This window comes from Bradysia coprophila, unplaced genomic scaffold (genome assembly GCF_014529535.1).
Source record: "Bradysia coprophila strain Holo2 unplaced genomic scaffold, BU_Bcop_v1 contig_297, whole genome shotgun sequence".
In the NCBI taxonomy this organism is placed as follows: domain Eukaryota; kingdom Metazoa; phylum Arthropoda; class Insecta; order Diptera; family Sciaridae; genus Bradysia; species Bradysia coprophila.
Genome location: NW_023503555.1, coordinates 5938224 through 5953308, shown reverse-complemented (window position 1 = coordinate 5953308; position 15085 = coordinate 5938224). Strand labels below are relative to the sequence as shown.

General features: G+C 34.0%; 1 protein-coding gene across 3 annotated transcripts in view; it reads right to left on the bottom strand.

Moving 5' to 3' along the window:
* Window positions 1–2091: 2091 nt before the first annotated feature.
* LOC119078469 (lachesin) overlaps window positions 2092–15085 on the bottom strand; it is a 64442-nt gene continuing 51448 nt past the window's right edge. For 2 of the 3 annotated variants that reach the window (XM_037186023.1, XM_037186024.1), the window contains exons 12-14: window positions 8336–8458; window positions 8162–8269; window positions 4264–4362 (exon numbers count right to left, since the gene is read on the bottom strand). In XM_037186023.1, the coding sequence (XP_037041918.1) occupies window positions 4274–4362; window positions 8162–8269; window positions 8336–8458 (320 nt within the window). In that variant the 3' untranslated portion in view covers window positions 4264–4273. Of the gene's footprint in view, window positions 4363–8161; window positions 8270–8335; window positions 8459–15085 lie in introns of all 3 variants that reach the window. The other variant, XM_037186022.1, reaches the window with a different exon arrangement.

The window sequence follows — 15085 nt, the reverse complement described above, 5'->3', positions numbered from 1 at the left end:
ACTATTTTTTTGGTTTTTCTATTATTTCTTTGTACATTACAGCTTGCCATTTCTGGTTGGTCAATAGAAACATCGTTCCTATTTTGTATGAAAATTTCATCTGAATTCGTTCGAAAACAGGGACCGGGCACATGTGCAGCAATCATACATTTAATAGTTTGACACAATACTTGATTATTTTGAAACGCTTAGGTATGTTGCTCACTCAATTTTTTTTGTTTTTGTTTTATTATTTACGTTGAATGGTTCAAAAGTAAACATCGAGTGATAAAAGTAAGATTAGAATGATGATGGAAAGAGCCTTGATTCACCACCCCAAACAAACACGAAAAATCTCAAATTTCGCAGCGCAGTTAGAAAACCAATGATTATCGCTGAAAGTAAAAGCATCAACTGCTCAGTGTTCAGCTACAACAATGTAACTTATTATTCGTAGTTTGTGGCTAATAAGACTCTTGAAAGAAGTTAATATAAGGAAATTATTTCTCATTCGACTCACTTATCGACGCGTGGGCAAATAATTCGAGGATAACGGGTTACAAAAAACCGGATAGAAATCTACCCGGCGCAGTGGGAAGAAATAATAAACTGGAGAAAAGTAGCTGAAAAATAACTAGAAATCGGGAAATTCCAAAAAAATATTCGGAAACCCCATCCTGGTAATCGAGATCGAGAATTGATTGAAAAACTAGAAAATCGTGAAATGAGTGGGAAACGAACAGGAATCAGGAATTAAAATGATTAGATGATAACAGGTGAGTATACAACGGAAAGCTTATATTTTATATGAAAATAAAAAAACAAACCTTGTAATTGAACTGTAATAGTGATCAATTGAAAACTTTCGGTCACTTCGCTCGTGATTTCAGGTTGTTAGAAATTAATAATCGATTTGCTTCATTTCGGAAACGTTGAAATAGTGTAGCTTTATAAGAACAATGATGATGAAATAATGTCATAACGATACCTGGAGGTCGGAAAACTTTGTAATGGATACCGGGAAAAATCAGACTATCGGATTTGGATACCGGGACGAAAACATTATTTACATATGCGCTTTTTATCGACATAATTTCCTATTACGTATTCATCAAGCACTTAATATCTTGACTTCCTTTTTTATTTACATCGATGATTGAGAGATACTTTGGTTAGAGTGCCAATTAGGAAGGGATCACTCATAATAATTATGTCACGCGTGCGAAAGAGATTCAAGATGTATATATGGTTGAAAATATGATAGAAAGAGATTCAAATAGTCGTCACGTGTGATAAGTACTTTATGAATGATGTCTAAGACGCCTGTTTGCAGTCTTGGTAGAGGAAATCACTTGTAAAATCAAAAACATTTTTTGTAAGCATTTCTTTATTTCATTTGTTTGATTAATTCGTTTTAGAATTATAATACTTTGGTTGTATTTTACGTTATAAATTAACAGATAGGTACATTTTACATTATATATAATATGATAATTTTTCCCTCTTCTCTCTCTTTTTTTATAATAATATATTTTTTATCTATTTTGTTTATGTACGGTTCCTTAGTTTATAATACAATTTAATGTCTTTTATAAGTTAAAAAGTTGTGTCTTTAATCAAAAATTAGCAGGTGGTTTGTCTTTTACCATTTCCATTTTTTACGTATTTTACTTTTACAAAATGATAGACGCTAAATTTTGTAAAAAAAAATCTTTATCGAATGTAATGGTGAACTCAACGTAAGAAAGAATTTTTAGTTTTTCTTTTCTTTTTATCTACAATATCGTTCACGATTCAGTCAATTTAAATTTGGCTTCTTTCGCACACGAAAATCAATTTCAATTTTCTACAATATTTAATCGAAAATAAATTGACGGCAACCGATGTAACTTTCACTGACTATTGACACAATTTTTTTTTTGTACATAATGTGTGCAAGGAATTTTTGTTTCAACTAAATGGAAGCCATTTTCATAAGGGAAGGGAGGGTAATACAGTGGAAAAATTAATTTTTATGTAAAGTGGTTAATCTTACATCGCTAAAAGAGTACATTTTTGTTAGGCGTTTTTATTTAGAGGCTTTTCACATAATTTGTTTTTTTTTTTATATTTTAATTCGTGCATTACATTTTGTTGGTCTAATTACTTGGAAGGAAACAAATAGTTTTTCGGTTATTCGTTTTTATCGAAGAGGTGGAAGACTGAGAACTCAGGACAAAAATGGAGACTAAAGTTAGTTTTTACCTTAAAAGAAAATTCTCCGGTGTGTCTTCATTTCTCCCTGTCTCATTTGGGCTGCCAATCAGAGACCTCAGAAATTATATTAACCAAACCGGAGAAGAAATTTTTTTATATAGTAAAACCGATTTGAGAAATAATGAAAAGATTTGGGCAAATAATTCTCGGCTTAGTAACAAAATTGAGAATCACAGAGAAAGTCGTGCATACGAATTTTGTGACTATGTATATGTATAAGGACACCGATTTACCCCTCTACAGCGTGACATGATCATGTCACATGATATAGTAAAAGTGGAACATCCATGTTGAATGTATGTGAATGTATAGCGAATTATATGAAAAATGTAACAACTCTGACAACAAGGAGGGTCAAAAAAATCTTTAACGACGATATCATGAATAATCTTCGAAGTTGTAGGTGAAAATCGATTTTGTTTCAGATACTCAGCACGATGTTCTCTGAGGTATGTACTAGGATCAGATTCATGTTGAAACCATGTTTTTCTTCTAATTCGTTTTCGATTCTATACAAAGCAAATTTAACATAGGACTCACTTCTTTGTATAACAACTCTTTGAATGTAATACAATTTGACCGAGTCTATATTTTGAATCAACCTTGAAACAACTGGTTTGATGGTTGTTAGATTAGTGTCCTGATTTCGTGACAATCAGTGAAAGTAACACTTAGAATTAGGTTCGTCATCTGCTGTCGATAAAGAAGACAGAAACAAGCGACAAGATCTTCATTGTATTCCGCTATAAATAACAAAATATTATGTTAATGCCAATGAAGTCAGAGATTCATCATAAAAAAACAACAAAAAAGTACTAGATTTGATTTTATTGTAATGTGGCACGCTTGTCGTTTAGAATGACTTGAATCAGCTACTTCAAATTTCCTTCAAAATATAGATTGGATAATTGTGTAAATGAGGACCACGTCAATTTCCACCGAAAAAACTACGCTAATGTTCTGATCAGGTTCAGGCAGGACAGGGCCTAATATCAACGTGATTCAGACAGGAACCAGAATTTAAGGTTTTAGAGGCTTAACCTCAATGAACCTGAACCCGAAATTTATCATTACTATGAAACAGTCAGAAGGCAGTGAAATTTCAGCATGAATCTGCTTCAACGGATCCACACGTACAATCAAATCTGTTTAATTTTATGACTTTGTCTGACTTTAATCTGTTTGTATGTCTTTATGCGGTTTCGCCATTACCACGCTTGCGTTGTTAGTTTCAATTGTATAAACAGTTTTGATTGTATATGTGGATCAATCAGGCCTGGACTTTCCATTTTGGCGCTTTTTCCCTATATTGGCGCCTGTTTTAGTTGAATTTTTGTTCTACAAGCCCGATGCGCCTTTTAGTAGCCAGTCCGGCCCTGGAATCAACTGAAAAAAAGCTGTAGCAAATTCATGAAGAAATTTCACTGCCTTTGACTGTAGATACAGCAGGTCAAGTTAATCTGAAAATTGGTCTAAAAAGATTCTAAGATTCTGAGATTTTCTCAGTTCCGGTTTAATATTCGGACGTTCTCAAATTCGTTAACGTGACTGCTAGTGGGCAGCATTAAATTGTGATTAACATAAATACACACTTACCATACCGGGGTATAATACCAACTCAATAATTTTTTTTTGTCAATGATACACCTTGTGGATCTTTATCTTTCATTTTTATTCTAAAATTTAAAACGATAATTTGGCCTTCATATTCGACTATAAAACGATCATAACACTACACTAATTTAAGAGCAACCAACAACAAGTTTTAAATTAATCTGACGTCGTCATAAACTAAAAAAGAATTTTCATTTTATACTTAAAAACAACCACATCTTCAATAACAGAAAAAAAGGCAAACTCAGAATTTATTTGCATTTGTGGAATACTTTTATAGGTTTTCTCATTCCTTTCTTTTTTGTTTAAATAATTTCGTTTCTCAACTTTTCTATATAATAAGGTAATTTTTGCTTTTCTTGTTGTATATATAACTTGTTGTTGTTTTTTTTTCATTTCATTTAATTTAATTTTTTTATTTTATTTAAAACCCTGCATTTGTTGTATATTTATATAAAAATGTTATTAGCATACATATCCAAATCGTGATTCTATGATGTGCTAAGCAATTACCTGGAAACAAAGCGTAACATTAGAAGGTCTTATTGCTGAAAGGAATGTTTTTTAAGGCAGGGTACTATATATGGCACATTCCATGGTTGGTTATGTGCTTTTTGACAGCTGTCACAATTGTTAATACCTCTTATTAGATGAGTACACATTTCGTGAAAAATGATTGAAAAATGTCATTTGTTCCACATGCTGAAAAATGCAGTGAAACAAATAAAAATGGAGTGATCCGCTACGCCATCTGATGACAATTCATAGTGAATTTGTCCTTTGGGTTTTATCTTAAGAAGTTCTTTGGTAAAGTTCATAAATTTATGGGCAAATTGATACGAGTTGTTGATTAGAATTGATTGAGAATCAGTCCGATAGCGTAAAACCTACATCAAATTTGTTATTGTGGATTGCTAATCCTAGTGTGCAAATTGAAATAGAAGAATCGAGTATACTAACTTTGTTTTCTGTACGATAATTTAGAGAAAAAATAAATCATTCTTCACGGAACAGTCAAGGCATTAAGTACAATTTTAATGAGAACCTTGTCTTGGAGAATCACCACAACAAATGGTCCTTCGAGCTATAATAATTGAATCACTATGGACTCAAACAAAGAAACGCGAAAAAGCGAAAGATCCGAATACCTCCAACACGATATGGATTCGAAATGTACGGTCCTGAAAATTGTGCTATTGGAGGCTTAAATTTGGATAGAATGCCGAACAGTGGCATACAAGACCAATATGAAAATGGTGCAGATGGAAGCACGAATTTAACATTGCACGAAAAAACTATGGTACGTAGAGAAATTACGAATCAAACGGCGAAATATGCAAAATCAATTGCTAACTCGAAAGTTAACTCGCAAGCTAACTCGAAAGCTAGTAGACGAAGCAGCGTTCGAGAAATTGACAATTTGAAAAAAAAAAAAAAACTATGGCAGAAGAAGAGGAAATGTATGAAATCGAAATGATGAAATTGAGCAAAAAAAGCAAGAATTTTTGTTAAGGAAACAACAATTACGAAATGAGTTGAAACAGCAAGAAGAAATATTATCAAACATCGACGATCAAGATGAAATTGATATTCATGAAGTCGATCAAGAGCAACGAAAATCCAACGTCAATGATTGGGTGAACAAAATCGAAAGTCCTTTTCATTTCGATAGTATTAATCCACATCCACAACATTTCGAAAGCCACCGACAGAATCAATTTGATCACTCCGCACAGAACGACGTTTTAGTCGCCGCATTCCGAGCACTGCAGACAAAAGAAGTCAAGGATCTCCCAACGTTCAGTGGTTTGTTCCAGTTTGCAAGTATTTTTCAGCCTATGTATAACAAATGTCATTTTTCAATAATTTTTTACGAAAAAGAAAATCGTCAAAAAGTTGCGTTACATTTTTGTGACATTTGTGACGTATGTCGTATACATATTAGTCAGGCACATGACAACTTCGATAGGTGATCTATGTTTTCCTTGGAATGTGCAGTCATATGAAACATACAACAAAAGTGTTGGACAAAACTACCAAATATGGGTTGCAAGCCTTCTATTGTCTTTCCTTTTGTATACAATCCCCAGACCTTATTCGTATAACTGACCGATTTATGTGTTTGAGTGTGAGTGTGTCACACCAATGCACTTCAAACAAAAGTGATCATAGTCGACAGCTGCCAAATAGAGTATTACTCTATTAGAGTAACTATTTTGTATGAACTTTTCTAAGTGATAATACAGGTAGAGGACCATGTCGGCAACCAATAAAAACAAATTGTATTTTTTGTTTCAAGTGAAAAATGTCTGCAAAAGTTCCTTTCCTCAATCACAATAATAATTAATGTTGTTACATAGGTTACGAAACAGATTAGCCTTTACAAACACTTAAGATCTATTCATCTGTCATTGAACAACGACAAAAATAAACGGCTATCTCTCACTAATGTGATCTTATGTAGCAAAAACTATGTTAAAATGAATGAAGTACAAGATTTTTAAGTGTTTGAAAATTGTTAGACTAAAAGATATAACAGATTTGATCATTGAACTGCTTATATACTTGCCGTTTTTAACAGAGAAAGAGAAAATTTCTCTAATCGTCGTTGTAAAACCTTAGAACAGATTTCTTATGATACCGAATCAATAAAAAATATTCGGTTTAAGTGGTTTCTAGTTCATCTGGACCCGAACCCTTCAAATAATGTACTTGAGATCATACAAGATGAGAACGGCGAGGATAAACTTCATCTGACTCAAACTAAAAATTCATTCAGTACAGCCCAATACAGAAAACAGAATTAGGTTTTGGAGTAATTGAAGTAAATTAAGTTTATGTCTGAATCTCACATTAGCTGATCTGAATTGACTTGAAAACGACTGTCAATCGTATTATTTTCCTCATCGAGAAATTGCCTTCCATTTTATATAATAACTAAGTGTAGTAGTACACAATGCATCTGAAATCCACTCAACTGTTGAAAGCATTCCCGTTTATAAGTATGCATCGTTTCAAGCAGTACGGAAGTGACATGGAAAAATAAGAAAATCAGTGAAGAATTTTCGCTTCAAGATGGTTTACAATATTCTAAATTTCCATAAAATAACGGAACGACTGATGTCGTTAAAAAGAGTAAAGTGCGTCTCAAATGATTTTATTGCTAAAGTTGATACTCCTGTTAGCAATTCGTCTGCCTGATATAAAAACTCAAAAGTTTGTTTTTTATAGCACAGTCACTTGATCCACATTGACACAATGTAACAGAGAACAGTTCTTTAAGACTTGATGTGTACTTTCTGTCGAGTTTTTTTTAGCGAAATCAGATCAGATAAATCCACTCCATGGTAACATGGTAACGCTGACGGTAAGTTCACTGATAAAGGCAAATGTATGAAAATATGAAAATTTTGCTCATGAGATTTAAAGTCGGAATGGCCGATATAAGTTCGATTGAAAAGATAATTACTTTACCAGAGTCCTAATACTGGCATTTTGTTTAATCAAAATCTGCCATTATTTTAATACATTTGCTTTTATCGGTGGACTTAGCGTCAGCGTCACCGTATTTGGATCTCTCTGTCGTTCCCTAATACGAATGCCCGCAACTGATTATAATATTCGCTTTTGTGTAGTCATTGATCTCATACGTAGCTTCAGATCGGCATTTTTCTGTGTTCTTATTTACCAGGGCCGAACTGACTACCAAATGGTACTTCGGGCACTTAATCTATGGGCGCTAAAACTTTCTCTGAATGCATCACCTTAGACGAAAAGCGTAAAAATTGTGCGAGATGGGCGCCAATCCAGGGCCTATTTTTGGAAATTTATAAATTTCTAAAAAAATTCCAAAAATTGCAAAAGTTCAAAAGTTGAATATTTTTATAATTTTGAACGGTTTTGGCATTTGCTGAGTTTAGTCTTGCATTTTAGCCGGTTCTCAAAGTTTTTATTTGATTCTTGCTCAAATTAATCATGCTCGATGTCATTATATTTCGAAGAGTGTGTCAAGAACCAAACAAAAACATTGAAAACCGGCTAAAACGCAAGGTTGAGCTCAGAAAATACCAAAACCGTTCAAAATTATAAAAATATTCGACTTTTGAACTTTCGCAATTTTTGGAAATTTCGTAGAAATTTTTTGGAAATTTTGGTAAAATCTATGATTTTTGATGGATAAAATCAAAAGGCGTAACTGGGCTTATCCAATTTCATCAGATGACCATTTCGGCCCTGTTATTTATGCAAATATGTTGACCTTTCAAATGATGCGAATATTCACATTAGAATGGTAAGCAATAAAAAAACTTACCTAATCCAGCTTCACCATCTGTCGGCCAACCGAGCCCCTTCGATGCGTCCACATTTGATTTCTGTTCGGACTTATTGATGTCATTTAAATTTGATAGATACTTTGAATCTAGAATGATAAAATACAACCGATTAGAATCCATTCTTTACACCCACAAGGTGTCGCACCACTTACTTTTATCTAAAATGTGCACCGAATTAGACGAAGACAATTCGTCGTCGTCTCCCTTCGATCCGAAAACATCGAAACCAGTTTCCGTTGTTAGCGTTCCCGGTATGGCTGTGGGAGGGTTTGAAACTGAAATTAAAACAAGAAACTTATCGTGATTTTCGATCAAACGAAACGCACAAAATTTATGGGCAAAATATAATTCGCCGTTTCTTTGTCGTCGTTGGTGGTGTTGTTGTTGCTGTTGTCGGAAAATATAGGAAAATGCCTTATTCTTCGAGCGTGTTAGATCCGAATTTAGTGTACTCGTATATTTGCCGTGACATTTTTATTTTAGATAAAAATCGGATGGCATTCCGTTGCTCGGATAAAAAACTAACAGCGAGACTAAAAGGTGTTTGACTTGCCATATTTATTTACTCGCACACACCAATCGTGCCTCGTTACATTACACGACCGAGAAGAAAATTGTGAAGAATATTTATACGCGGAGATAATTCAAATGGCATAAATTCCACCGCACGTATACCACGGTTAACAAGTACAAGACATAATTTATTTGATTTTGAATTTTTTAAATGTTTCATCTTGACTAACCGAAATCATAAAAATAATTTATTTCTTTGTATAACAACCCGTCATCTTTGTAACATTTGACGACCCCCAAGAGATAGGGGCATCATACTTTTTTGTTGTTGTTGCTGCTGCTTTCACTGCTCCCCATAAGAAAAAGAAAATTTCTTATTTTTCTGTGTATCAAAATGAATAATATGAAATTTTCTGTTCCCTGGCAGTATGAAGATGTTATAGTATAACCGACATGAAAGTTGATATAAAAGGAGGATTTCGGTGAAAGCCAAAACGAAAATGCTGTTCAAGTATGCCGTTTGGTGGTTTTTTCGAACACAGCGCGACGATGGTGAGGTGGCTGTTAGTATGTTATGTAGACTGACTGCCAAAAGTACACCACGTCTCAAACGCTTTGTGTTCCGGAGATATATATATGTACAATACGATTGGGTTGTGTGTCTCTACGAGTGAGTATATATGCGAAATAATACAGCAGCAAAGCCAGACATTATACAGCACAGGAGACTTTGATGAAGGAAGGGTAAGGTAAAGTGCATAGAAAATAATGTTTATTTGTCTGTAGAAATTTTGTGATTAACATAAAAGGGAAAAGTATAAATGCTAAATGAATCGCTCGTTACTTGTCTCTTGCGGGTTTTATGGGATTAAAGCAATATAATTTATGTTTTCGTGAATTATTATTGTAAATGTTGTTCATTGTGTTTTTGGAGATATTTTTAATGGCTTTGAGCATTTATTTTCTTTATGAGGGGGGCTGATTTCATTTATGGATTAGAAATTAACATATGGATCTGGATTTGCTATGGAATGCTAAGGAACTGTAAAATTATAATTGGTGACGAAATGACGGAGTAAATTTAGATGGGTAGCTAATGGATTATGAAGTGTTACGGTAGTGGTAATGGGAAATTTGTGGGTGTTACGATTTTCTTGAGGAAATATTTGAGAAGACACATCACTTCACTTAAAAGCATCGCTTTCGCGTTCTTAAATCGCTTGCGTTTCTATTAGATGGTATCACTATTAAGGCCCGATCCGATCCATTTCAAGTCATGCAAAATCATAACTCTGAGAAAATGATTTTTGATTTGCTCAAATTTTCCAGAATTTTTAACTTTCTCGAATTTTCTTGAAGAAAATTTTAGAAAACAAAATAAATATTCTCGATTTTCCTGAATTTTCTCGATTTCGATAAAATCAAGGAAATCGAAAAGTTTGTAAGAAAATTCTCTTGATTTTCTCGAAATACGAAATTGCGTGAACAGACTTTTAAGAGCGACAATTCTCGTATTCTCGTATTCTCTTATGTAGCAAAAAATGTTGAAACTGATGAAGTAGAAGATTTTTTAAACATTAGGTGAAACTTTAAAGAATGGAAGTAAGAGATTTGATGATAATAGACTAAATGATTTCTATGTGTCAATGGTTAATTTTCATAATTGACAAAAGCAGTATAGTGGTCACCTAGATGTTCGAATTTCTCTTGACCTGCAACACGGTGTTTCTTACGTCGATTGATATTGTACAAAACCGATTCAGTTTCTCACTGATAAAATTTCTTTATGAGGCAAAGTATCCAACAATGGCATTTGTTATTAACAAGTGTATACAGGCCTTCCGAAGTAAGAAAAGTTTTTACTTTACGTCTATTCGCAGACGAAAAAATAATATGTTTTCAACGACGCAAATGAGCGAAGAACTCCGTGTAATTGGATGTGCAAACTGAATGTTGAAACAGATGATGTAAAATATTGTGAATTAATTTACTCAAGATTAAAATTGATTTGATTCGATTTTTACAGCTCTGTTACTCTTTGGTGTGAAATGATATCGAAAAATGTGATCAAAGAAAAGGGAGTCCAAAAAGACACGGAGAATGAGAAAATTATTATAAGATGTCTCCAATGAAATTACAGAAAAAGAAGTTGGATCACCAAAAATCAGTGCTTCTTATTCCGAACTTTACCTCGCAATAATTCTAAAAACTCAGAATAATTCTTGAAAATCCGAATAACTGACAACTCCGAATAACTGACAACTCCGAATAACTGACAACTCCAAACAACTGACAACTCCAAACAACTGACAACTCCGAATAACTGACAACTCCAAATAACTGACAACTCCGAATAACTGACAACTCCGAATAACTGACAACTCCGAATAACTGACAACTCCGAATAACTGACAACTCCGAAAAATCCTAATAACTCTAAAAACTCCAAATAACTCTGACAACTACTAATAACTCTGAAAAATCCGAAACCCTTTGACAACTCAGAATAACTCTGAAGAATTAAAACGAAAATTTTCAGAATTGTTTTGGAACATTATCGGAATTTAAATACTTGAAAAATAGGTACTGCACTAACAATTTCATAAAATATCAAAAACGAGAAAGAGTATTTTCTCACATCTTAAACGTCTATGCATTCAAAACACAAACACGCTTAAAGCGAAACAGTCTGTTGACCGTACAATACTTTGTACGTACACCACACCACACAGCTCCATTTAATTAACGTTCACATTAGTACCGGACCGCACAAAACCAATCTTCAAAAATTGTTTTGTCTCTTTTATCAATTTTCTATCTTGATGTGTGTCTACATGCCGTGCGGTAGCCACAATTATCCGTTGGAAGGAATGTTTTGGACATATAATTTTTGTGGTCCGTGCGGCTACGGGACGTACATATATGTGTGTGACTGGAAATAATTTGTTAATTTGAACAAACAAACCAATAATATTGTTGAGGTTGAATGTTGTACACATTTAAAATAAACATTGTTATGCACATTGCACATATTGGTATTATGGAATTCCACAATATTGTCACAGCATAAATTGATAAACAAAAAACGGTTACTAGTGATGTTGATGACTCATTCGTTTTAAAGTTGATGTTTTGCTTGTGTTCTTACTGAAAATGTACATTTGAGTTTAGTTTAAATACGAAATTATGTCAAGTCAGGCCCAATTTGACAAGAATTTAGAAGGAGGCAAAGTCAGTCTCAATTGTACGATATATCGAAAATAAAGAGAATTCACAGGGACAACAAACCCTCCCCAAAATGCCAAAATGTTTTCCTGTAGAGAACATAGAATTCCTACCACGACCATTGTTTCGATCTGAAAGAGAATTAAATACGTCCTGCGACGTTCAAAAATTTCATTTCTCGTCAGAGGTACTGATTCCATACTCTATGAACACTACACCAATTTGCACATTAAAAACTCTTGCGAATCATAGTTGAAATGCAATTTCTACTTATAGCTTCTAGTTCGTAGCCACTTGAACCAAACGTGATAAAATAATAGGAAATAAGTAATGAGTTAGAGATGAGCGGGCCGACGTTTTTTCAATACCCGGCCCGATCCAATTTTTTGAACCCGAGCCCGATCCGACCCAAGACTTTTCTCTTCGCGGCCCGACCCAACCCGACCCGAAAAAATCATCGGCCCGACGTGACCCGACTTTTTTTTACTATAAGAAATTTAATGAAAAATCATTTTCTACGCATAAAAGCTTTGCAATAATCTTATACAGTGACCGACATCTCAAATGTCTCTCTGTCAAATTTTTCTGAGAATCTTATTGTGTCATTGCAAATTCACAATGACATTCTCTGAAAAAAATGACAGTGAGACATTTGAGATGTCGGTCACTGTACGCGAAGTAAAATAATAAAATAAGTTAGTGTTTCATGCTTTATAGGCTTACTTTAAATTTGTATTTCTAAGTCGGGCCGGCCCGAATTTTTGTTTTCAAAGCCCGACCCGACCCGGCCCGAATGAATTTTCAAAACCCGGACCCGAACCCGATCGGGCCGGGTCGGGTCGGGTCGGGCCGATGTATTTCGGGCGGCCCGCTCATCTCTATAATGAGTGTCTTTTGTTATTGACAACGACGACCAAAATAAGCGCTGAACCCTTCCCAGTTTTCCTTTATATAGGAAAATGTTTGCTAAAACAAATGAAGTAGAAGATTTTCCATCGAACATTCGATTGATTCAATGATGATACGCTTACTATAGCTGTCAGTTAAGAGGAAGCACTAAACTACACTAATTGTCGCCTTAAACTTACGGTTTATTCAGGTTTTGTTTAGAATAAGACTCGGAAAAGGCAGACCTTGATCAAAATACTTTATTTTTATTATGTGTTAAATTTTCATAGCTGCCAGGTTGATCTTATTACTAAGTTTCAAATTTCAGGCCATTTCGATTTCAGGTCAGGTCAAAATCATGTTCTATCAGGTCAATCAGGTTTCGGGTAAAATTCAGGCTGACCTGGCCTGTTCCAAACTTAAGTTTAGAATTTTCTTACTTAATATTTTGTAACGTCGAAGAAACACAGACAGTTTGAGCATTTTTACATCATTAATTTAAACTTGATTTCGTAGTTTTAATTGAACAACTCATTTCATATAATCACTCGGTATTACCGTCAGAACTGGACCTGAACGAAAGTAATCATTGCTCTTAAACCGTTCAGCTGAATGGTTTCAACTAGAAGATTATCGAAAATTACCCCGTTGCCAGCCAACATCTCATCCGTTGCATGCACACATTGCTATGCACGGTACAGAGTTTATTCAATTTAATTCATGTGCCAGTGTACACACGCTACATGATGCTGCGAATAATATTCAATTGAATAAATTCGATCTCACATCTCTTGTGACTGTGATGTCGCCCAGCGTATACACATATATATATTTGCACGTGTATTTTCAAATTGACTTTAAGTCTACCTCACCAAGTGTTATGCACACTCCTTCGCATAATCTCATTAGACATTGAAGTAAAATTTCCGCAATTTTCAATAATTCAATTTACGATAACTTTCCATTGAGAGCTTTCCTTTAACGACTTTACATTATGGCTAATTCACTTATCATCAGTTTATTAATTGGCTGTGTTGTATATTATAACGACAACGATGGCTTGTCTTCATTTTGTGGCATACACGGTAACTAAAGTCGTGTAAACCATTTTCGTTTGACGATATTGTATTCCGTGTGGGACGTGTTACACATTCACTTTATTGTGCATTGTACACACAATATTATGTGACAACTGCCCTTGATACTCCCCCCCCCCTAAACATTGTAAAACGCTATGTCATATGTTTTAAAATTCCGCAGGCAAGGAGGAAGAGCTTAAGCAAAACGCGATGACACCAACCTCAGAGATACAAGATGTCTTACACAATGTACTATTTAACCTATACACACCGTCTTTCTACGTCGACGGAATAGCAGAACAACGATGATATTCCCGTTGACGATGTAATCTTAACGACTTTTACTTAATTATAATGACATTGTCATTTCATTAAAGGAAGACAAAGGGGAAGTCTAATAAAGAAAGGGCCTTCAGTCGGTGTGCTGGTAATACCTATAAAATTTAGATTTATAGGTCGCTATATAAGGTGAATGGAAGTGGCCGTAATTTTCATCTGTTTTTTTTTTTTAAGTCTTAGAGAGATGGGAAAATGCCCTGCAACACATTCATCGCTCACCGTTCCGTTTTTTTGTCATAATAATTTTTTTTCCTCTCGTCGCCAATATTGTAAAGTTATGAGAAGGAAATAAAAAAAAACGAAAAAGAAAACGACGACGAAAATAATTTGATTTATGACTTCCAGGGATAATTTTGCTTTTGTTATTATAACAGCTTCATATTCAGAAAAGATGTTTAAAACGGAAAATATATATTTTTTGACGCAAGAAATATGATTTTTTAAGGAAGTTTTATGCATTGTTTATGGATTACAAAGATGAAAGGAAAAAAAGAAAGGTTACGCTCCTTCGTCGTCGTCATCTTAAATGGTATGTCATCAATTTTAAAAGCTGTTACTTTTCAGAGGGATTAACTTTAAATTATAAATTAGTTATGGAATTTGTGGCATAATTAAAACTTTCATTATGTATAGTACGCGCTTTTTCGCGTATACCAGTCCACATTGATTTTTCGGCGTTTTGATGGGCATTAAATTATTGTAAGCGGGTACACCGAAAGTTAATGTGGCCCATTATTTATTACGTAAAATTGCTGGAAAATTAATTAAAATCACCAGAAACACGTGTAATAATTTATCTTGCGTTTTGAAGTGAATATATAAATGGCAAAAGGAGAAATTTATTATGAATTAATGGAC